The sequence below is a fragment of the Symphalangus syndactylus genome, chromosome 14, assembly GCF_028878055.3.
Source record: "Symphalangus syndactylus isolate Jambi chromosome 14, NHGRI_mSymSyn1-v2.1_pri, whole genome shotgun sequence".
Classification (NCBI taxonomy): Eukaryota; Metazoa; Chordata; class Mammalia; order Primates; family Hylobatidae; genus Symphalangus; species Symphalangus syndactylus.
In genome coordinates, this window is record NC_072436.2 from 11958713 (window position 1) to 11983872 (window position 25160).

Sequence of the window (25160 nt, forward strand, 5' to 3'; positions counted from 1 at the left end):
TCGAGATGAGCCTGGGCAACATGGTGAAACCCCATCTCTACTAAAATACAAAAAATTAGACGGGCGTCGCGGTGCGCGCCTGTAGCCCCAGCTACTCGGTAGGCTGAGGCAGGAGAATTGCTTGAACCCGGGAGGCAGAGGTTGCAGTGAGCCAAGTTTGTGCCATTGCACTCCAGCCTGAGTGACAGAGCGATACTCCATCTCAAAAAAAAAAAAAAGATAATAATAAGAATCTGGCCTCTGCTCATCTCTCCCATCTCCTCTTACCTGGGCTGTTGCAGCTGCACTGATGTCTTCCAGCCTCCTGAAAGTGCTGAGCTGCAAGCTCTCTTTGGTTTCCTTTACACTGACCTTTCCCTCTTTCTTCAGTGCCCTTCCATCAGCTTCTGACTTATTACTGCTTTCCCTTGAATCTTTCAAGACTCAGATCTGAGGCCCTTGGAGAAGTCTTCCTGAGCCCTTCAGAATGACCTGGGTCTCTTCTGTCTCCTGCAGCACCTCTATGCATTGTAATCATAGCTCAAGCACGTCTTGCAGCGTTAAATCCCTGGCACCTAGCTCGCTGCCTGGCACGTAATACACGGCAATTCAGCCAGTATCTCTAACTCAGTGAGGAGTACAAAGGAGAAGTCAGAGACCCAGAAACTTGCCTAAGGTCAAACAACTAGTGAGCAGTGGAGTTGAGACTCACCCTTACTCTTATTTTAAGGTTCTAGTCTCTATTCCAGTATTATTATCAGAGTAGTGGGAGGACAAGGGCATCAGAATCACTTGGGGGGCTGATTAGACATGCAGATTCACCGGCCTCATCTGGACCTAAGGTGAATTCGTAATTCAAACAAGCTACCCTGGCGATTCTCATCAACAGAAAGTTTGAGAACCGACGCCCTGCGCCTTGCTGCTTGTCTGAAAGGCCTTTGTAAATTTATCACATTTTTCTAAGGCAGTTCAGTTGTTATCTATCAGTGACAAGCAGGGAGAGCTGAGCCCAGCTTTCTTACATTTTCATTGAAAAGCAATCATTTGTTGGAGTCCTGAAGCTTTTCCCTTTAAGAGTCCATCATTAGGATGCAAATTATACGCGTAAAATCAACAGAAATAGGAGGATGGAGTAATTCAGGCACCAGTGTGTGGTAGGAAGTGACTGGGCATGGAGAGGGGTATTATACGCAAATACAGCCCCCAAAAAGGTGCCTTTATTACTCTCCTCCAATTTTCATCGCCTCAGAATCACCTGGAGGGCTGGCTAAGATGGGGATACCTGGGCCCCATTCCCAGAGGTTTGGATTCACTGGGTCTGGCAATGGGGTCTGAGAAGTTGCCCTTCTAACAAGCTCCTAGGTAAAGCCAATGCCGCTGGTCTAGGGAACACACTCTGGGAAACCCTGAGCTAGTCAACACAGTAATCTGTTTCGCAATAGCCATGGAGATAGGGACATGATCATCCTGTCTTTCCACTTAAACCCCTGCACAGATGTGGATCTTGCTACCTTTCAAAATGGAGTTTCTTTTTCTTCCCATAGCTTGTTGGGGTATAGGTGGTATTTGGTTACATGAGTAAGTTCTTTAGTGGTGATTTGTGAGATTTTGGCGCACACATCACCTGAGCAGTATATACTGCACCCTACAAAATGGAGTTTCTATTAATAACTCCATTTGATGGAAACGCCATTTTGTAGGGTGCAGTGTATATTTGAACAGAACCCAAATTTCCCTAATATCTACCATCCGCTGATCTCAGGTTGGCCTCTTAGGATCTCAAAGAATATATCTGTGGCTATTTGCATACGGGAGTTTCAAAAATATCTGAAGACGGCCATCCTGCCGTGCTTGTCTCTTCTTCCCTGCACCAATCTCTTCTGCTTCTTCAGCTGTTGGTCAGACTGGAGGGTTTCCATCAATGACTGGCTGTATTCTGAGTCAGTCTCTAACTTTGTCGATTTCTTTCTTGCACCCTAGTGCCCAGAACTGGCCAAAACACTCCATTTGGGATTTGACCAGCTCAGAGTGCAATCTCTTAAACTGGACACTATTTTAATGTAGTGTTGTTGTTGTTGTCTTAAACCAATTCACACATTTAGCCTTGTTGAGCACGTGGTCATCTATAACTAGAATTTTTTACATTACCCTGTATCCAGCTAAGTCTTCTTCATTTGTCCTCAACTAGTTGACATTTTAATTTAAGAAATACATTTAACATTTAGTCCTCTTAAACGTGATTTTGTTGGTTTTGCCCTTTTTTTTTTTTTTTGAGACAGAATCTAGCTCTGTCGTCCAGACTGCAGTGCAGTGGCGTCTTCTCTGCTCACTGCAACCTCCGCCTCCCAGGTTCAAGCGATTCTCCTGCCTCAACCTCCCAGGTAGCTGGGACTACAGGCGCCTGCCACCATTTCTGGCTAATTTTTTGTATTTTTAGTAGAGACGTCACCATGTTAGCCAGCATGGTCTCCATCTCCTGACCTCCTGATCCGTCTGCCTTGGCCTTCCAAAGTGCTGGGATTACAGGCGTGAGCCACCATGCCCAGCCCTATAGATGATCAACTTATACCTTAGTTATAAGGTGGTGGCGGCAGGGCTGATAAGAGGATGACCAACCCCAAACATGAACGTACCCATTTTTACAGTTGTGCCTGGGGTTCCTACTCATACTTTATCAGTTCAAACAATCACTAATAAGCAACACTGCTCTGCAGTCTTAACATTCATGGCCACCATATGCCTCAATGTTTCTGGGTCAACTTTAGTTTCAAACATTATCTCTACTGTCACAGGCCCACATGCCAAACTATGAGTCCAGTTTGAGGTTCAGAACATATAGTCTCTATAGTTCTGCCTTTTCTCGGTGCTCAGAATCTAATATCATTGGAGAAGAGGACGATTTTTGCCTGATAAAACTGAGGGAGGGGGATAAGAAAGGGAACCAGAGAGGAACTCAGAGGTGAGAGCCACAAATCCAACGTCAAAGACAATGATAAATAATGTATTTTGGTTCAATTTTCCAAAAAGTGAAGCCCTGCTTATCACAATGATTGGTCCACCCTGATCCACCCAGATAGCTGGATTCCTCATTTATGTAGCAGCAGTCTACTTCGTGAGCGCTGCCTATTTTGAAGATGTCGTTTTGCACTCCCTTCTGGAGCATGTGATAATACCTCTACCTTTGAGAAATACAAAAGATGTAGGTTCTCTGCAGTCGAGAATTAAATGAATGTAAATAAAATGAATAGACAAGGCAGAAGCCTTGTCAGCTCCCTCTGCCTTCAGATCCTTCTAAGGGATGTGGGTTCTCGGGAGGTGAAATACACAACACAATACAACAGACATTTGACGACCCTTTAGAGGGTGGTTGTGAATCTGACTACCGGAGGGCTTAAAATATGGCAGTAAGAAGAAAGGAGCTCATGGGACCCTGAAGGGAAACGAGAGCGGGGAATTTGCCTCTTTCATCCACAGACGTTTCAAAGCATGACACTTGCGGTAACAAAATTGCATTGCGAAAGTACTAGTGTGTTATTATCTCCTCTTCAAGACGGGGACACGTAGACAGGGAATGGCCTCTTCCAATACCAACTTCCAAGTAGCACTGCTGATCCTCCACTGAACGATGGGGGAAAAGCTAGCCTGCTTCTACGACCTTGCATGAAAATGGAAGAAAATTCTTGGTTTCAAAATCTTCCCCTGGCTTGAACCGAAAGTTAAAAAGGGACTTTTCCAATTGCACATTGCGCCTGACCTTACCTACCACTAATGAATAATGGATATCGAGGAGCCGTGGAATGGAGGATTACGGCGGCGTACGGAGCACCGGGGAGGAATCGTGGGGTGCGTAGTAGCCGGAGCGCCCGGGTTCGGCCTGGACCGAAGGCTTGCGCGGTGGAGGTGTGGTGTCTGCGCTCCGGGGAAAGGGCTGTCTCCCCGGGGGACTGTTTCGCAGCGAGGCTTGTTTTGCTCGCAGCTGGGCGCTCCCTGGGGAGCGACTGCGCGCAAGGGCGGGCCGGGAGGCGCCGGGCGAGCACGATGCTCCAGGGCCCCAAGGACTCGTGTGCGTGTGTGTGCAAGGTGGGGCGGTGCAGGGCGTGTGCAAGGCACGGGCGGGACGCGCGCCGGTGCGGGCGCCGGGCGCCGCCGGACGCAATTACAGCATAAAGCCCGGGCGCCGTGGGGCGCTGGCCCGGAGAACCCATCGGACGCGCAGACCCGGGTCGGCACCTCTCCCGCCAGCACCCTAACGCGGAGCCACAGCACCCAGGGACCGGAGGGCAGGCGGCGGCGGCGGCGGTAAAGGGCACCACGCAAGACTCCACGTAATCCCCTCAAGCAGCGCAAGCTCCCAGGACCGGCGCGCGTCCTGACCAGTCGGAGCGCGCACCGCGTGCACCACCCAGACTCGGCGCGCTCCCCGCGCGGTGTAGGGAACCACAGCGCGGGCGGGTATTAAGGGGAAAGGAGGAGGCGTGGCCTGGCCGAGGAGCCAATGGGCCGGGGAGGGTCGCGCGGGGGAGGAGCTCAGGTGCAGAGTGCCGATTGGGCAGTTCGCCCTCCGGTATGCAGATACGGTGGGAGTCACGTGCCAGGGGCCGGGACGACTTCCTGTTGGAGGCCAACGCGGGGCGGGGAAGGGGGCGCGAGCGCCCCGTCTGGCTGAAGTGGGGGGAGGGGGGTTCTTGTCAGTTAGAGCAACAAGATGGCCGCGGTGGCAGCTCCGCACCTCAGCGCGACGGCCCCGGGAGCCGCAGCCGCCGCCGCCGCCGGCCCCGCCGCCGCGCAGCCTTGAGCGCCGCCCGGGCCGCCCCAACAGGGCAGTCCCAGCGCCCGCCGCGCTCCCGCCACCGTCACCGTCGCAGTCGCCGCGGGCCCGCCCGAGCCGCAGGCGGAGGGAGCGGAGCGGCCCCGCGCCCAGCCGTCCGCAGCTGCCACCACCGCCGCCGCCGCCTAGGACCCGGGCCGCGCCGGAGCCGCGTCCCGCCGGGCGTGAGGAGGAGGACGCGTCGCGGCGTTGCCAGGGCCGGACCTGGACCTGCCGGGACGCGCCACCGCCCACTCGCCCGCGCCGCCGCCGCAGCCGCCCGCGCCGGGACCCGAGTCCGCGGCGCCGGCGCTGAGCGGGCCCCCGCCGCCCGCGCACTCCCGAGGCCCCTGGGCGGTTGTTCGTGTCGCCGTCGCCGCCAGGCCCGCGCCACCGGAGCCCCGCGGAGCCGCAGCCGCCGCCGGGGACGGAGCCCAGGTGAGCGCGGCCGTCCGCCCGCTCCTCGCCGCCGCCGCAACTTTGCCGGGAGGTTCGCGGGCCCTTTGTTCGGGCGAGCCGAGCCGGGGCGGGCGCTGGCCCCGAGCGACCCGCGTGCGGCGCCGGGCCCCGGGCCGGCCGGGTTTGAGGGGAGCGGCGGGAAGCGGCCGGGGCGCGTGTGTGCGAGTGTGAGACAGGGCTGTGCAGACGCCCCGTGTGCATCACAATCAAACGGGAGTGGAATGGAGGTCTGAAGATGGATGTGCCCCCTCCCTTTTAAAACTCATGCAGCGGTGAAATTCGGTCCTCTCCGGGCAGCCCCCCGCAGATTTTGCGTTGGTGATGGCAGGCGCGAACCCGCCGTGTTTTGGGGTAGGAGCCCGGTGCCGTTGTTTGGGGGAAGAGAAAAACCCGGGGCGTGCTGCGGGTGGGCGGAGAAGGACCCCTGGGCGCTCTGCGGGTCTGAAATCAGGTGGATTTTCTAACGGTGCTGCGGACTGCGGAGTAATGCGTATGAGGAAAACGAGCCGTACAACATCTGTCGTGTTATCAGATAACGTAACCCGAGCGCCTCGTTGCCACCTCTGCTTTAAGCGGTGCCTCCTTTGCACCTTTACCTTGAGGACGAGATTTAATTAATTGATTCGTAGCTATGAAAATGTGCAGATGTGGATGTGGGGGTTCCCTGCCTGTTAAACTGGGGAAGAAATAACTGGCATGCATGTTACACGGAGCTTTGGGGATCTTAGCAAAAACGAAGGCTTGCTGCTTGGATGTGTGCTGGGAGGTAGGGGAGGAGAGCCGCTAGATCGTGGCTGCACCTATTGCATTCGAAGGCATTTGACGGTATTGGTGATTCTGCACGTAATTAGTGGAGTTGTCTCAAACCTTTGCCTCCGCCAAATGAAACCTCCATTTGAGTGGTCCGCCCGGTTATTTCTAGTCGTGAACTGCGGATTCTAAACTCAAAATGGTGCTCTGTAGATGTCCAACTTCAGCGTCTTTAAGGAGTCGCAAGTTGGAGCCTTCTGACTGGGTTAATCCATTGTGTAGCCGAGGTCCGGTTTTTCTCGAGTGTCTGGTGTTCACGTTGACGTACTTCGGCCAGTACAGGGTAGCCAATTTATGGTGATCGCTGTGAGAGCCTCGTACGTCCCTCAAATGTAATTTGAGCCTGCGTAAGGCTTACTTTATGCAAGTGATTTCCTACAGTTAGAATTGAATAACTATGCGAATGAGTTGAGACCCTGGAAACCTGGCTTGAGTGATTTCAGAGGACAGTGGTAGCTGGTTTGAAATGTGTAGGGGGTGTTGGCAATCATATTCATAGATTCCAGATTTCCTTCAGTACTGTGTGAAAGAATAAATGATAAAACTTAGCCCCAGGCCAGATGAACTTGGTTAGTAGAGGGCACCTTGAAGAAATTTACATTGTTCCAGAACAACAGAGGTGGCAATGGTCTTTGAACATTTTTCACTGTAGCACCCCTAGGATGCTTTGTTGGGGAAAATAATGCAAAACAGGGTTTTTAAAATGACTAGTTCAGTTATATTGTCGGAATTAATTTTGTGTGTATTAATAGAACAAAGTAATGATGTGAACAGTTGTAACTTTATTTACCTATACTGAAAGGTTTTTTTCTACAGAAAGTTTTTAATATTTATTTTCATAAGAATAGACATTCTTGGAAGCTGTTTTTCGTACAGATTTCTCATGACCTAACCATAGGCATAGTCAGGCCGTGAGAAATTGATAGCTCAGAAAATGGTAACAGTAAACACACAGACACATTCGTTTTTATTATAAGGATCTGATTTTAAAAGCTTGTTTGTAACTCTTCTGTGCTTCTTGTCCAAAACAAAGACCTGCTGACCTTACCTAGGTTTTACTTTTTTTTGAGACAGTTTCGTTCTTGTTGCCCAGGCTGGAGTGCAATACGATCTCGGCTCACTGCAACCTCTGCCTCCCGGGTTCAAGCGATTCTCCTGCCTCAGCCTCCCGAGTAGCAAGGATTACAGGCGCCCGCCACCACGCCTGGCTAATTTTTGTATTTTTAGTAGAGACGGGGTTATGCCATGTTGGCCAGGCTGGTCTCGAACTCCTGACCTCAGGTGATCTGCCTGTCTCGGCCTCCCAAAGTGCTGGGATTACAGGCGTGAGCCACCGCGCTCGGCTGGTTTTACTTTTAAGGTACGAAATTAAATACAGTTGATACTGAGACTGTCATAAGGTTTAATCTTAACAATTTCATTTTGGATTCTACCATTTAAACATTCTGGTAGTAACCTGGAGTATATGTAAGTGTTGATTTTAGATTTTCGTGCTTATTTCGTGTTTATTGCGGGGGGCGGGGGTGGGTTTCAAGTAGCATATGTCTTAACACTAACATATTATTTCGTAACAGGTTTACATTTATATTTAGTTGGCTTAGGAACTTTGGAGTAAATAGTTGCCTTTAGAATGCTGATTGTGAGGGTGGAGTGGAATGAACTGTTTCATTTGACATTCAGTGATTAAAAAATAACTAAGTCATACAGAGGATATATGAAACTAAATACAGTATTTTTCATCACCGCTACCGCCACTGCCACCTTTTTGTTAAAACAGCTGGCTTTCCTGAGATACATTTGTGCTTTTCCAAATGCTGTCATCTGGCTTACTTCCAAAACCAAGCCAGAGGAGGGTCAGGGCTGGAGTAGGACAGCCTTTCTCCTTGGTGAAGGGAGCTTTCAGTTTGGAAAGAAATGGAAGACACAGTTCTTGCAGTACTGTCTGGGAATGAGGTATTTACATTACCTCTCCAACCCCAAGTGAAGGGGATGAGGTCTTGATTGTAACTTAGTCTTGCTTGACCCAGGAAAGTGATGCTAACTTGACATTTTTTAAAAAAGACTACTGATGAAAGTTAGTTTATTGTTTGATTTGAGTATATAGAATATCTTTGGCATCGTAGAAGTTCACCAACAACCTTTTAAGATTGAAAAACATTTAAAAGACTATTTGGGGGTCTTTTTGGCCTTCTCCAGTAGGAATTGGAGCATTCGATTGCATGCTTATGCTTTGGATGACTGTTTATCTTTCAGTCAGGGTTTATTGTGCAAAGGTGATACTTGAGATTTTATGAGAAAGAAAATCGTTTGGCTATGAACTCTAGGCTGTCCCATATACCAAAGTAAAACATATGGGACAATTAAGATTTGGGGATAGAGCAAGCAAAGATTACCAAGAGCAACTGAAGCTGGTGGAGAAGGCACAAGAAACGGAGAGAAGGAGACAGGGACAGATTTATAGACGTCCTTGGAGCTGGGAGAAGGATAGGTTGAGGGAGCAGGAGGCGGAGTCCTGAAGAGACTGAGCGTGAAAGGGTCTATATAAGCCGGGAAGAACCAGGTAACTTTATATTTGTTTTGTTTTTGTTATCTTTCGTTGAAATTGTTTTGGCTTCTTTCTCAAAATTTTAAGACAAATGGGTTTTTACCTTTTCTCCAGCTGTATCTCAGAGGGTCTTCAAATATTTTAGGTGAGAAGTAAGGAAATATTTTGAAGTGTTGGTGACACAGTCGTTGGTCTCTCTTGCATGACAACTGGTCACAGTGAAGGTGACTGGATTTTAGTTACTTTAGATACTTAACATCTTAATATTTTGTTTGAAGATGTCATAGATTTGAGTAGGGACAGCAAAATGTCAGGTGAGAAGTGGCTCCTATTTTGTGGGGGGTAGATTGTACAGGTTTTCTTGCTTTTACTCAGTCTGCGGCTATCCAAATTTATACAAATGAGTTTTTAAAAAATTGTGTGGTCACGAGGAGAGCATTCTTTACAAAATGATATACAATAAGCTTTCTTTAAATAGACTTTAATGCAATGGAGTCCATTTATAAATTTTCAGCTTATACATAACTTTTTGGGAATGTAATTACTTAAAAATATAAAGGTTACTTGTCAGAAATAACTATGTAACCTTGTGCAGAAAGCGTATATCTGAAATTGAAACTGAGAAATGTGTAATCTTAGCCAGTGAACTTGTTTGAATAATCCGATTAAAATAATGGTACAGTTTCCTATTGTACAGATCGTGCGTTTGAAATGTTAACTTATTTAATGAAAAGTAAATTATGTAATTTTTAAAAATCTCCACCTGGGATATATATAACAAGGTTTTACATGTTTAAAACATGCTGACAATCCATATCGTTTGTTCCATTTTTGGAGTTTTACTAAAAATGAATTCTTAGCCTTAGATGTTTTCAGAGAATGAAGAAGCTATTGCAGGAATGGAAAGCTGTTTGTTAAGAATGCATTCCTCCTCTGTAGCCCTCAAAAGACTATAGAGCTGTGTGCAGAGCTAGACAATCTGGGCATCCAGCCATAAAACATCTCACTGCTGTAGCACAGATAGTTGTTCGCACTCTCCTGAGCCCTCTGTGGCTGCAAACCACAACAGAAGGAATGGTCTTGGGAAAGCAACGCTCACTGTTACTTTGAACTCTTAATATTCTCTGTGTCTCTCTGAGTTCCAGCTATGCATTGGGACTTTGGTTTTCTAAAATATAGTAGTGATTAAGGATGAGCAATAATATAGCTTCTTAAATATATGCCTCTTGTAAGCCAGTGGATTTAAATGTTTGCTCTAGGAAATAAGGGGTGTCTAGGAAATGAGAGTTGTCTGTCCCACCATCTTCCTCTTTATTTGCCTCTTTGTTGCAATACTTCTTTTCTGTTGGAGAACCACTGCCCTAAGACCCATATGATCACTGGGCCACACACAGTGCACATGGCCCAAAGAGTCATCTGGAATCTTCCAGATATTTTGTGGGATGGATTGGTCTAACGTGGCCCAGTTTCCACTTTCTCATGAACCTTTTTGGCATAACAAATTTTTAATTTTTTTGCACAAAAATGAAGAAGAGTGTGACTGGCATCTATTTGTATAAATCCAAATGGTTTACTCTGAAGACCCTCTCTGTTTTTCTTCTTCAGACCATTTTAGAAATTAATACTCTATTGTATCTTTATAACATCCTTCTCTGAAGGATTGAACTGCAAACCTATAGTATCACAATGTCAAGTCAAATTATTCTCAGCAGTTGGATAACTCTTGTCTGTGGTTGAGTCCTCTACTAATGTGCAGACTGTCTTTTGACGTGGCTAATACCAGATGCAAGTTGGTACCCAGGTGGTTATTGGGAATATGTGCTTTGTTTGATTCATTTTATGTGTGCCTTCTAGCTTATTAAGAATAAGATCTCACGGCTTAAATCAAGTGCTTGGTTTGAGCCTGGCAAAGATATTGTTTACTTTTTTATTCCCAAAGATCATTTCTTTTTAATTACTCTTTTAGGAAGCAGGGAAAATCTAAGTTAAAATAGCAACTGGGAATTAAACTAAGATCTGAAACTGGGAAATGGCAACGCAGGCACAGGTGTCACCTTTCCAACTGTTGTTGAGATGATGTGGACAATGGTTGTTCAGAAATTACAGTGGGGGGAGGAGGGAGATGCACAAGTATTTTTTCTCATACTCCATGTGAAATATGAAGTGCAGAGTGAGGGGCCCAGAGTGTAGGGAGGGAATTTAACAGGCTTTGTTCTTCAGGAGGCTATGGCTGATGTCTTAAGGTCTTTTTTGGTAGGGAGGCACAGTAAGGGAAGAAGGTGATGGATTTGTGGGAACAAGTACATTTGAGTCACTGAGGACAATTGGGAATTGTGAAGTAGGAGTGGATGAGGTTAGGAAGCATCCTTAGGTAACCAGATCTCCATTTGAAACTAATCTGAGCATTTACAATGTGATTATGTGCCAAGGACGTGAGTTTATCTTATTTAATCTTCACAACACTCCTGTGAAGTGGTTGCTTTTAACATTCCCATTTTACAGATGAGCAAAGGGAGTAATTTCCACAAGATCCTATAGCTTATAGGAGATGAAGCCAGAATTTAAACTCAGTACACCTCAAAGCCCTCACATACAGAAAAAGCTTGGATTATTTTAATAGCTTCTTAATTAGTCTCTTCCTCTGCTCTGTGTCCTACTGTCCAGCTGCCAGTGTTAACTGACTGCCTTCTGAGAACTTTGTGTGTATGATCTCATTCATTCCTCTTCAGCAGCTTATAAGTTAGGAACTGTGATTATATTCACTTTATACGTGGAAGCTGAAGCGGATGGAAGTTGAATAATTTGCCCAAAATCAGAGCCTTAATAAATGTGTCTAGGTCCTTGGAAGCCAGAGCCTGAGCTCTTTATCATTCCGCTGTGCTGCCTTGTGAAGCCTGAGCCTGGTTACATCATTCCTTCCACAAAACCTTTATGCCTTCTCTGTGCAGCGGCCATAGGGGAAGGACATCAACTTCTTCCTGCCCTCCTGGAGCTCTCTTACTAGTATAGTGAGAGAAATGGGCACTAAACAAGTTGTTAAAAAAAGAGAGAAAGCAATACATGTGAAGAAAGCCACGTACACATATTAAAAAGTTGACAAAAACCTAAAGTAATATATTATTATATAGCTGCATACTGTATCTCCTCTCTTAAGGATGCATGTCAAAATTTTGGATGCTCTGAGAAGTCCAGCAGTGAAAGAAATATGTTTACCTTTATTGGCCTAGTATTTCCCAAACTTATGTGGCCATTGAACATTGTTTTCCCTTCATACCACTTTTTAGTTCAGTGGGACTGACTTTAACAAATTCGGAAAGAAGGAGTGCCTGGTCATCCCCAGAGAGGGCCTGTGGGCTGGAGTGGTTAGACAAGACTTCACTTGAAATGAGTTCTGAAAGGCTGGCAGAGCTTGGTTGGATGAAAGGGATATTCTACAAGGAGAGGAATGGGCAAGCCATGTTTGGGAATATTTTGTAAAGCGCGTAACATAATGGCTGAGACATAATAGGGACGGGATATAGTTATTGACTAGATGAGTGCAGAGGCCTAGCTGTAAATGGAGGTTCTGTGTTGGCAGTAAGGTTTAGAAGGGGCTCTATCAGGTAGAACCTCTAGTTGTTAGCTTCTTAGGAACTGTTGGTGGCTGTTGGTGGGCATGACGTGAATCAGGTGTTGGATTAGAATCTTCCTTGAGCAGAGATATGGTGTTAAAACTGGCTGTTGTAGCTGTCTGTGCAAGGTGATGCCTACATACTGGTAGGGTCAAACTGAAAAGGTGTTACAAAGAATCAGCAGGATAAAATAATATGAAATGATTGACGTGGGTTGTTGGAAAGAATGAGTTCTAAGAGGCATATGGTACTTACTGCTCTTCCTAGAATGTGCCACAGAGGCTTTAAATTAATAAAGAGGCTAATATTAAGATATTTGGTTAAATACACATAGTACATTCTTTTTAGATGCTGATGGGGAAAGACGACACACAAGATAGTAGTTTTAGGCGAGTTTATTGTATGAGATTGTGTTCTGCAGTAGAGATTTGACTCACAGCATAAATCCAAGTATGTAATGAGCCATGTAATAATAGGGTTCTGCTGTTAATTATGGTGAATACTCTCAATGAAATCAGATTTTCTTAGTGCCATACCCATAAAAAAATTTTTGACCTAGATCTTATGTAACAGTCCTAGGTATATAGTAAATTTTATGCATATGGAATGTTGACAGGAAAGAAGAAAAAACAAAAATCTTTAATGTTTCAAGGAAACATAAGATCAAATTATTACATAAATAGAATAGCAGCATTAGTAATTGTGTTGAAGTTGCTAGAATTTTTAAATTTTAGGTAAACTTAAGAGATTCCTTAAACTTAAGGAATAATAGATTCTTTTTTACATCCTGTCGAGTGGGGAAACTTTAAAACAGATAAAAATATTTTTTATTTTACCAGTCAGGTGGTGAATGAGGATCTTAGCCACTGTTGGGCTTTTGTGTATATGTAGTATTGCATTTAATTGAGCATTGTTATTTATTCTTTTCTATCAACTTTAGACTTTAAATTTCAGCACAGTTCCTTGCAGATTAATGCTTTGCAAAAAAAATTCATTATTATGATAATTTCTTTAGATTTGAGTTAGTTATTAGCAGGGGTAATAACATGTTCATCTTTGTAATCCCTACATCGTCTATAGTATTTTGAAGATAATTAGATAACAATTTTTGAGTCATCTGTTTCTTCAGAGATACTGCTTCCACAAGTCATGGGGGGGAGAGAGAAGATTGGTAATTGAACACTTTTCTTCGGTTTTTAATCTTTTAGGATAATGATCAACTGTGTTTTAAACTAGTAAGCCTGGTACGTGGGGCTGTATCTGCAGATTTGAGGGGAGTTGGGAAGCTGACAGGTGAGGAACAGTCATCATAGGGGCTCCCTGCACTACTGTTTTCTGTAGGGTACCTGAAGGAGTGGCCAGTTCCTTTTCCTGAGGCCTCTGGGCACTGCCAGTAAGTGCCACTGACCAAATCATGAAAAAACAATGTGTGACGTTTCTTATGGACATTAAAATTGTAGGTATGATAGATCAATTACAAAATAATTCCTGGCTTGTCTTTCACAGATTGGATGATGGTCTTTAGATACTAGCCCATTGGAAAAATGAGTGCTATGACTAATGAGATTATTCTAGCCAAGCCAGAATGTCTGGTTAGCATTATTCTGGATAGACTTATATCCTGCCCTCCTTTAGGGAAAACTCTCTGGAAATAAGAGGATTTTTAAAAAGAGATTGTCAGCATTCTTTTTCTTGAAATCAATTTATGTTTACTCATAATTTCAGTACTTCTTTAAAGGTTACTTTATAAAAATTTGAGATGTAGTTATTATTATTATTTTTTTTTTTGAGATGGAGCCTTGCTCTGTTGCCGAGGCTGGAGTGCAGTGGCACGGTCTCAGCTCACTGCAACCTCTGCCTCCCAGGTTCAAGCAATTCTCCTGCCTCAGCCTCCCGAGTAGCCAGGATTACAGGTGCTTGCCACCACGCCCGGCTAATTTTTTGTATTTTTAGCAGAGATGGGGTTTCACCATGTTGGCCAGGCTGGTCTCAAACTCCTGACCTCGTGATTCGCCCACCTCGGCCGCCCAAAGCACTGGGATTACAGGTGTGAGCCACCGTGCCTGGCTGAGATGTAGTGGGTTGTTGTTGTTTGAGACGTAGTCTTGTTCTGTCGCCCAGACTAGAGTGCAGTAGCGTGATCTCAACTGTCTGCAACCTCCGCCTCCCGGGTTCAAGTGATTCTTCTGCCTCAGCCTCCCAAGTAACTGGGACTACAGGCGCACGCCACCACATCTGGCTAATTTTTGTATTTTTAGTGGAGACAGGGTTTCACCATGTTGGCCAGGATGGTCTCTTATCTCCTGACCTCAGGTGATCCGCCCACCTCGGCCTCTCAAAGTGCTGGAATTACAGGCATGAGCCACCGTGCCCGGCCTGAGGTGTAGTTATTTAAATAGCTTATACACATGCCTATTTAGCCTTGGATGGCAGAATTTTGATTAGGTAGATCTTAAGTCTTCAGAAAATGGTTTATTCTCTTTAACTTGTGATTTTCCAACTAAATCTTAAATTAGTGAACAGGAGTTTCAAAATTCAGCCTTTAGGAACACTCACAAAAGTTCTCCTTAGTTTCTCTTACTTTTTATTTGTCTTTCCCACAACCTTTCCCTGCTGTTTTTCCACTTGCCCTCCTGAAACTGCACTTCAGAGTTGGGAGTAGAGAGAGACCTGGTTTGAGGCAATAAGGTGAACACAGCATTCTTTCATTCTGTGTATTGTTGTGATGCTAAGCCTGTTAGCGTTGAGATACCAGTCCACAGCTGGTGAAAGGATTCCAAACTTCATACTAGCAGTTTATTGAGTGCTTATCATGTGCCAAGTACAGAGCGCTTAATATGTTATTTCATTTATTCTCCTTAATAAGAGGAGAACACTGAGGCACTCTGAAGAAGCCAGGTCACCTAATTCCAGTGGCTGTGCCCCTCGCTGCTCTATTGTACTACCTCATTCAGACTGACTGAGGTAGTACAATTTCCATTATCTTTAATAAATTTTTTTTTTGGAGGCAGAGTCTCGCTGTCACCAGGCTGGAGTGCAGTGGCGCAATCTCGGCTCACTGCAACCTCTGCCTCCTGGGTTCAAGTGATTCTCCTGCCTCAGCCTCCCAAGTATCTGGGATTACAGGTGCCTGCCACCATGCCTGGCTAATTTTTGTATTTTTAGTAGAGACAGGGTTTCACCATGTTGGCCAGGGTGGTCTCGAACTCCTGATCTCAGGTGATCCACCCGCCTCAGCCACCCAAAGTGCTGGGATTACAGGCGTGAGCCACCACGCCTGGCAATTTCCATTACCTTTAAAAATCTGAGAGATCTTTGGGACCTCAAATTTGATCTGTGGCATCTGACCTATTAAGAGAAAACTAACGTTTATGTGTTTATAAGAATTGTTATTTATATTTGAAAAGCCTGATGTTCTTTTCTCCCTGATTTCTAACTCTGGCATCTAGAATGCAGTTTAGGCAGGAGTGTGCCTAGGAGACAAGCAGAGATCTCACGGATTCCTTTATTTTTCCTGCCATAGCAGCAAATTTTCCTTGGAGCACTATTTGAAAATTAACATTACTGAAAAAATTAAGCCCACTTAAAGGGACTCTAGTTTTTATCTAAATTATAAAAGGTGAGAAGACAGTTCTGAAAAAAATGTGTCACCTTGAAACTAGAATGCTTAGTTAACGGGGTAAGCTAGAAGTAAGCTGCCTTTGATAACTCATGTAATAGCAGCATATGAATGGATGATAACTGTCTTTCTTCCATTTAATTCAGCTACTTCCTATTCAGTCTCAAATCTCAGTTGGAAAGCAATTTCCCTCACTTGACCCATTTTTCTTCTGCATTATATCTTTCTTCTGGTTTTTCAACACAAAAAGTTTGAAGGAATGGAGTATTGTAAATCCTTAAAGACTTGTAAGCAGATTCAGACACCTGGTTTGGGATAAGCATATTTCGTTATTTGGCTTTCTAGTTGGAAGGATAACAATTTTACTTCTTTACATTTTGTTTTGTTTCTTGGTTCTTTTTGAGACAGGTTCTTGCTCTGTTGCCCAGGCTGGAGTGCAGTGGTACAGTCACAGCTCATTGCAGCCTCAACCTCTCAGGCTCAAGCAGTCCTCCCACTTCAGCTTCCTAAGTAGCTGGGACCACAGGCATGCACTATCATGCCTGGCTAATTTTTAAAATTGTTTTTGTAAAGACAGGGTCTTCCTATGTTGCTGGGATTGCAAGTGTGAGCGACCTCACCTGGCTGCTGCTTTACTTTGATATCACAATTTTCAGGAGGATATATGTTAAATGACTGAGATTGGTATAGAGTCATATGGGTATAGACCACGCTTGCCCAACCTGCAGCCTGGGATAGCTTTGAATGCGGCCCAAAACAAATTCGTAAACTTTCTTAAAATACTATGAGATTTGTGTGTGTGTGTGTTTGTGTGTGTGTGTATGTGTGTGTTTAAGCTCATCAGTTATTAATGTTAGTGTATTTTATGTGTGGCCCAAGACAATTCTTCTTCGTCCAGTGTGGCTCAGGGAAGTCAAAAGATTGGACGCCCCTGGTATAGATAAAAGCAGGTAGTTGGCCCAGCCTGGGCAACACAGCAAGACCCTTGTCTTTTAAAACATGAAAAAATTAGCTGAGCATGGTGGCACATACCTGTAGTCCTAGCTACTCAGGAGGCTGAGGTGGGAGGATCACTTGAGCTGTGGAGTTCAAGGTTACAGTGAGCTACGATCCTGCCACTATACTTCGGCATGGGTGATAGTGAGACCTTGTCTCCAAAAAAAAAAAAAAAAAGAAAAGAAAAATGTAGGTGGGGTGTATAAAATTCTTGTTTTAGTAACATGGGCAATTTAAAGATGTTATAATTTTAGTAAAGGTGTATGAAATAAGCCTCACATATCCATATTGTAAAATGTCTACCTGAGACCCAAGTCTCTGGAATTTGTTCTCTAAATTAATCTGTTAGTGGTATCATTAACACATCATTAGTTACAGGTGTCTTGTAATAACATTTATTTCACACTTTGAGTGATAAAGTGCTTGAATTGGTTTCTGTCTTTGCCAGATCAAATTCTAAATTTCCTAAGATAGCTAACATCAAACCAGTCTCCTTTATGAACCCTTCTCTGACTTCTCTCATGATAAACTTTCTCTTCTCTATTCACTCCTTTGGTCATCTCATTCAGTCCTGTGACATTAAATACCACATATACACTGAAGACACCAGCCTAGACTGCTCCCCAGACTCAATATTTGCATATCCAATTGCCTGTCCCACATCTCGATGGCTTTTTAATGGGCATTTCCACTGAACACATCCAGAACTGCACCCCTGTTCTTGCCCCAAAGTAACCTCAGGATGTTATTTTGTCTTCACTGGTGAATTCTGTCAAACATAGAACTAATATCAAGCCTTCACAAACATTTCCAGAGATTAAAATCTGCTCTGCTTGCATTCCTTCCCACTCACTGAAAAGCACTGCCATCCTTCCAGTTGCTCCATTTAAAAACTTTGGCGTCCCCATTGACTTCCCTCTTTCACTCCATGTATGGTCTATCAGAAATTAAGTAAGAGATTTCTGAATAACCCATAGGTTAAAGAAGAGCTCACAAGGTAAAATTAGAAGATATTTTTAAATGAGTTAAAAAAAAAAAAAACCAGGCCAGGAGCGGTGGCTCAGGCTTGTAATCCCAGCACTTTGGGAGGCCGAGGCGGGCGGATCACGAGGTCAGGAGATCGAGACCACGGTGAAATGCCGTCTCTACTAAAAATACAAAAAATTAGCTGGGCGTGGTGGCGGGCGCCTGTAGTCCCAGCTACTCGGAGAGGCTGAGGCAGGAGAATGGCGTCAACCCGGGAGGCAGAGCTTGCAGTGAGCCGAGATTGCGCCACTGCACTCCAGCCTGGGCGACAGAGTGAGACTCCGTCTCAAAAAAAAAAAAAAAAAAAAAAAAAAACAGAACATGTCATAAGTGATGCAACTAAACTGTACTAGGAGAAAAATGTATAGCTTTGAATGTATTAAATATGTATTAGAAAAGGAGAAAGATCACAGATCAGTCACTTAAGCTTCTACCTTCTGAATCTAGAGAGAACAAACTAAACTGATGGCAAACAAACAAAAAAAAAGTAGAGATTAGAGTGGAAATCAAGGAAATAGAAACATAAAAACAATAGAGAAGATCAGTAAAACCGAAGCTGAATAATTGCAAAGATCAACAAAATTGACAAACCCATAGCTAGACTGACCAAGAGAAAACTAGAGGAGGCACAAGTTACTAAAATCAAGAATGAAAGAGAGGGCCAGGCACGGTGGCTCACTCCTGAAATCTATCACTTTGGGAGGCCGAGGTGGGAGGATCACCTGAAGTCAGGAGTTCAAGACCAGCCTGGCCAACATGGTGAAACCCCATCTCTACAAAAATACAAAAATTAGCTGGGCATGATGGCAGGTACCTGTAATCCCAGCTACTCTGGAGGCTGAGGCAGGAGAATCACTTGAACTTGGGAGGCGGAGGTTGCAGTGAGCCCAGACGGCGCCACTGCACTCCAGCCTGGAAGACAGAGCAAGACTCCGTCTCAAAAAAAAAAAAAAAAAAGAATGAAAGAGGGGACATGACGGCTGATTTTACAGCAATTGAGGTAGGTACCATAAACAACTTTATGCCAACAAAAGATGATTTAAGTGAAAGTACAAATTCCTAGGAACAGACAAATTAACAAAAATTGATGCAGGAAAAATGGAAAATTTGAATGGACATATAGCAAGAAATTGGATTAGTAATTTAAAATCTTCTCACAAAGAAAATCCAGGTTATTTTGTCTTCACTGGTGAATTCTGTCAAACGTAGAACTAATACCAAGCCTTCACAAACATTTCCAGAAATTAAAAGAGGAAGGTACATTTATCAGCTGATCCAGTGAGGGCAGTGTTACCACAATGCCAGAGCCAATAACATCATAAATAATAACATCATAAATTATTTATTTATTTTTTGAGACGGAGTCTCGCACTGTCTCTCAGGCTGGAGTGCAGTGGCACGATCTCGGCTCACCACAACCTCCGCCTCCCAGGTTCAAGCGATTCTCCTGCCTCAGCCTCCCAAGCAGCTGGGATTACAGGCACCCGCCATCACACCCAGCTAATTTTTTATATTTTTAGTAGAGATGGGGTTTCACTATGTTGGCCAGGCTGGTCTTGAACTCCTGACTTCAGGTGATCTGCCCGCCTGGACTCCTAAAGTGCTGGGATTACAGGCGTGAGCCACTACGCCTGGCCAGTACACCATATTAATAGATGAAGAACAAAACCACATGATCATCTCAGTAAGTGCAGAAAAAGCATTTGACAAAATTTAACATTCTTTCATGAGAAAAACTTTAAGCAAATTAGGTATAAAAGAGAGCTGCTTCAACTTGATAAAAAGCGCGTGTGTGAAAAACCATACAAAACACAATAATATTATATGGAAGAGTGAATGACTGAATGCTTTCTCTCCAAAACTGGGAAAAAAAGAGTATCAGTTCAATTCTATTCAGCATTGATCTAGAGCTTCTAGCCTATGTAGTCAGGTGAGGGAAAGTAATAAAAGGCACCTGGATTAGAAAGGAAGAAGTGAAACTGTCCTTATCCACAGATGACATAATCCTGTGTATAGAAAATCCTTACCAATCCAAGAAAGGTTACTTGAACTAGTAAATAAGTTTAGTAAGGTCACAGCTTACAAGACCAGTGTTTGAAAATCGTTTATGTTTCTTGATGCTAGCAGTAAACAATTTGAAAATGAAATTAAGAAAACTCATTCACTATAACATCAAAAGCAGCTAAATCCTGGGGAATAAATTTACAAAAGAAGTGAAGATGTTTACACCGAAACTGCAAAAACATTGCTGAGAGAAATTAAAGAGGATCCAAATAATTGGAGAGGCATTCCGTGTTGAGGGATGGGAAAACACAATATTGTTAATCTGGCACTCGACCTAGATTGATCTGTAGATTTGATACATCTCTATCAAAACCCCAGAAGGCTTTTGTTGTTGTTGTTTTGTTTTGTAAATTGACAGGCCAATTCTAAAATTTATGCAGAAATGCAAAAAGACCTGGAGAGAGGGAGGGAGGGAGGGAGGGGGAGGGGAGAGAGGGAGGGAGGGGGAGGGGAGAGAGAGAGAGAGAGAGAGAGAGAGAGAGAGAAAGAGAGAATGGAGGTAAAACAGAGAACATGAAAAGATAAAACAGGCTGAAGGAAAATATTTGCATATCATAAAGCTTGTAAGGGACTTGTACTCAGAGTATATGAAGAGCTCTCATAACTTAATAAGACAAAGTACCCAATTTTAAAATGGGCGAGGAATTTCAATACACACATCACCAAAAGAGATATACAAATAGCTGATAAACACATGAGATTTCTTGCTATATGTCCATTCAAATTTTCCATTTTTCCTGCATTGATTTTGTTAATTTGTCTATTCCTAGGAATTTGTACTTTCATCTAAATCGTCTTTTGTTGGCATAAAGTTGTTTATGGTACCTGCCTCAGTTGCTCAAAATCAGCAGTCATGTCCCTTCTTTCATTACCTCCCCCCCCCAAATAAAAGTAAGAGGGAGAGATGGAGTCTTGCTGTGTTGCCCAGGCTGCCCTTGAACTCCTGGGCTTGAGAGATCCTCCCACCTTAACCTCAAGAGTAGCTGGGACTGCAGGCACGTGCCACTGCACCCTGCTTGTGTATGTTTTTGGTTCATTTCGTTTGGGGTTTATATTACCATTATTATTCAATGTTATGTGTAGTCAGGGTGGTAACAGATTAGCAACAACAGTGATATTAACAGGTATTATGTCTTGTTTCTCTGCTATGTTTCCAAGAACAAATCTTAACTCATTGAGTCTGTTCAAAATTCACAGTTCTGTAGAGTTTACCGAGGAGAAAACAGAGACCTAAAGAGGCAGTGTGACTTGCCCAAGATCAGGTAGTCCTGGGTTCAAACCCAGGTTTTGCAGAAAACTAATTCCATACCTTTTGCCATAGGTAAATGAGCAAGGGAAAAAACAATTTGCAAAACAAATTTGTAAACAAACATCTTTAAAATGTATCTTTCTAGTAATCAAAGAAAGAAATTAAATAAACCAGTTTAAAAAAGAAACATTCAGTTGAGAAAACTTAAATATGATACTGAGGAGGATGAGAAAAGAAATTTCTTTAAGTCTCATATATGCGAAAAAAAAATTCTTCCATGCATCTTTTGCTGGTGGCCGTGAAAACAGGTGTAAATACCTTCAGGTGGTGAAAATAATAATGTACATCAAAAGAATCAAATACATTATTACCTTGGGAGGTTTTTTTTAGCATCTGTATTAAGGTTTTTTTCAGATATACATTAAACTGCACATATTTAAAGTATAACATTCAATAAATGTTGGTATACCTATATATCTGTGAAACTACAGCCGCAGTCAAGATAATGAGCATATCCACTGAGGCTGAATGTTGAAATGTGCTGGTGGGAGGGCAGATGCAGTGTGCTGGAGGGAGAAAGAAGCCAAATTGTTAAAACTGGGCAACCAGTGGAAAGATGGTGGTGGAGGGAATGGGGGGACCTCCCTTATAATTTTGCCTATAAAGGCAGCTACACATAGCAGTTTTAAAAATATTTGTCATTCTTGTAGGAAGGTAATCATTTCTTAAATATTATTTAATCAAACCTTTTTCTTTTTTGGGTAAAATCGGGTCTTTTGAAAATATGAAATAGCATTGTGATTATGAGACTTTTGGACATCACTTAAGAGTAAAGTTTCAACAACAAAAATGGAAACCAATTTACGGTTGCCATCTTTTACTCTTGCCACATAAGACTTGAATAAAAACCACCACGATATACTTTTATCATTACTTTATAAAATAAAGGACATTCTCATGCAAAGAAGCGGAAAGGATACCATCTTATAGGAGAATTCTATAAATTGAATAAGTGCATCATAATGAAAAATGTAGTTTGTCTTTATTTTTCTCATTCCGTGGTGTTATAAAACTTTCTCAACTGATCATGATCTTAAGAGTGAGTTGTGAACTCTGGGCTAGATTTCTAGGAATGCCACTTATTAGCTAGGTGACTTTGAGTTTAGTTTTTACTTTCTCTGAGTCTTTGTTTGCTCAGCTAGAAGAAATGAATAATAATATATACTATTACAGGATTATTGTAAGAATTAAATGAGATAGTATGTAAGTTTCTCACATTGTAGGCTCGTGTTATCTTCCTTATATTCAGCCCTGCATAGTCTGTTTCTCACTATCACACATTTGCTCGTAATTTCATATTTGTGTGTATGTTTCTGTAATTTCAAAGAAGTGAGTCCAATTTAACCCTATCATAGACATGACTATAGTAATCACTTTGGTATGTTTTATAAGGTGGGTGAGGGAGGTTGTTTTGCCCTGAAAACATCTACAAATGCTAGCATATAAAATTGAGCAAAAGATGTGGAATAGAGATTGAATTCATATTTTTTGTGAAGACTATTAGGATTTGTTCTTGTGATGATCAGATTGTCAGTTCAGTTTACTGTATTTCACACACAGTAGCCCCAGTTAGGGTTCCAGAAATGCTTATAAATTTGTCTCCTGTGGTATTATCTTAATGTGATGTTGGATTCTTCATCGCTGAAGTCAGCTATTCAGGTAAAACTTTATTTGGTAAGATCAGATACCTAAGCAATATATAGTCACTAAGTCACTTCATATATAAAACTTGGGACCGGATACGGTGGCTCATGCCTGTAATCCCAGCACTTTGGGACGCCAAGGCAGGTGGATCACCTGAGGTCAGGAGTTCAAGATCAGCCTAACCAATATGGTGAAACCCCATCTTTACTAAAAATACAAAAATTAGCTGGGCGTGGTGGCAGGTGCTAATAATCCCAGCTACTCGGGAGGCTGAGGCAAGAGAATTGCTTGAATCCAGGTGGTGGAGGTTGCAGTGAGCCAAGATTGCACCATTGCACTCCAGGTCAGGCGACAAGAGCAAGACTCCATCTCAGAAAAAAACAAAACGAAACAAAACAAAAAAACTTGGTTTCCCCTTCATTTTACATGTACGTTAAAGAGGAAAAAAATAGAATGCTTAACATGTTGCTACTTGTGTACAAATTGTATTAATCATTATATGATAAATGTTTCCAGATGGTATCTATTTTATGGTACTTAGACTTTCTAACCTTTATAATGATTACTATATATACATTTTCTTTCTCCTACTAGATTATAAACTCCTTGAAGGCAGGATTCATGTTTAGTTTATCTTTTCATAAAACTTAGCTATGTATATTGATTTATACATATGCATTTAGTAAATATAGCTTGATTAATTGAATAAATCTTCATATGTAGTAGATTTCTATATTGACTTCTGCTGGTATCAATTTTCTTTTCAAAGTTTGATGAGATAGGAGTGATGGGGAAAATATGAAGAGCATTAATGTATCATTTTCACTTCCACTAGTATCTTTGCTAGACCCCTAATCTCAGTAGTTTTAAAGCTTTGGGTTATGAAAAGGAATTCCTCGTCTCTGAAGTGATAGATATTTTTTATGTTATGTTGCAAAACAAAAAGACAACTTTTTAGTTCAGAAAGAAACCAGCATTTATTAAGCCCTAGCTATGTGCTAGGATAGGATCTTTTAAGTAGTCCCAGATCCCTTTGAGAATTCAGAAAACCTAGGCCGGGCGCGGTGGCTCACGCCTATAATCCCAGCACTTTGGGAGGCCGAGGCGGGAGGATCACGAGGTCAGGAGATCGAGACCATCCTGGCTAACACGGTGAAACCCCATCTCTACTAAAAAAAAAATACAAAAAATTAGCCGGGTGTGTTGGCGGGCGCCTGTAGTCCCAGCTACTTGGGAGGCTGAGGTAGGAGAATGGCGTGAACCCGGGAGGCGGAGCTTGCAGTGAGCCAAGATCGCGCAACTGCACTCCAGCCTGGGGGACAGAGCAAGACTCCATCTCAAAAAAAAAAAAAAAAAAAGATTTCAGAAAACCTAAATAAAACAAGAAAGAAATTTTAATTATAAAAGAATTATCTCCAAAAAGTTTCTCCTTTTCAACCTTTCATGCTTTTAATATTTACTATGTAAATTGCCTAAGAACTTAAAAAAGAGGGACAGCTTTCCAGTTTATTTCATGAAGCTAACATACCAAAGACACAAAAAATGATAGGCAAATATCTAACTTTAGATTTTTTGTCACATTAAGTGTATGTGAGACTCTTAAAATAATTTACCAGAAAGTAATTCATCAGTATCTGTATTTTTTCTTTAAAGCCTCTTTTTTTTTTTTTTTTTTGAGACAGAGTCTTGCTCTGTCGCCCAGGCTGGAGTGCAGTGGTGCGATCTCGGCTCACTGCAAGCTCTGCCTCCCGGGTTCAGACCATTCTTCTGCCTCAGCCTCCCGAGTAGCTGGGACTACAGGCGCCCGCCACCACGCCCGGCTAATTTTTTGTATTTTTTTAGTAGAGATGGGGTTTCACCGTGTTAGCCAGGATGGTCTCGATCTCCTGACCTCGTGATCCACCTGCCTCAGCCTCCCAAAGTGCTGGGATTACAGGCCTGAGCCACCGCGCCCGGCCTAAAACCTCTTTCTAAAGAGAATTTGAGACAAATGCAACAGCATATTAAAACAATAGAATAGTAAAAGTAAGGCTTATCTTTAGAATGCAAAGAACTCTACTAATATTCCTCCACAGTGGTAGATCAAGGAAGTAAATTCGTAAGATTATCTCACTTGCTACCTGGAAGGTCATATAGTAAAACTCAGTATTATTTTGGACGTCTGCTTCTGGCTAGGACAGACTAGCCAGTGTCAGACCAACCCTGCTGCCAGAAACTAAAATGCTTAGGTAAATAATAAAAAGCAACTATTTGAAGGTATTAGAAGCTACTAGGACATTGAAGACTTTGAG

At 43.1% G+C, this 25160-nt stretch overlaps 1 protein-coding gene across 11 annotated transcripts in view; it reads left to right on the forward strand.

The window, feature by feature from the left end:
- The first annotated feature begins 3773 nt into the window (after positions 1 to 3773).
- The window catches only part of TNRC6C (trinucleotide repeat containing adaptor 6C), a 149145-nt gene continuing 127758 nt past the window's right edge, over positions 3774 to 25160 (forward strand). For 5 of the 11 annotated variants that reach the window (XM_055243486.2, XM_063617202.1, XM_055243488.2 and 2 more), the window contains exon 1: positions 3799 to 3822. Coding sequence is in view for 1 of the 11 variants with exons in the window: in XM_055243487.2 (XP_055099462.1) it covers positions 5567 to 5596 (30 nt within the window). In the remaining 10 variants the exon portion in view is untranslated. Of the gene's footprint in view, positions 3823 to 4639; positions 5225 to 5426; positions 5597 to 25160 lie in introns of those variants that run through there. The other 6 variants (XM_055243485.2, XM_055243492.2, XM_055243491.2 and 3 more) reach the window with 4 other exon arrangements.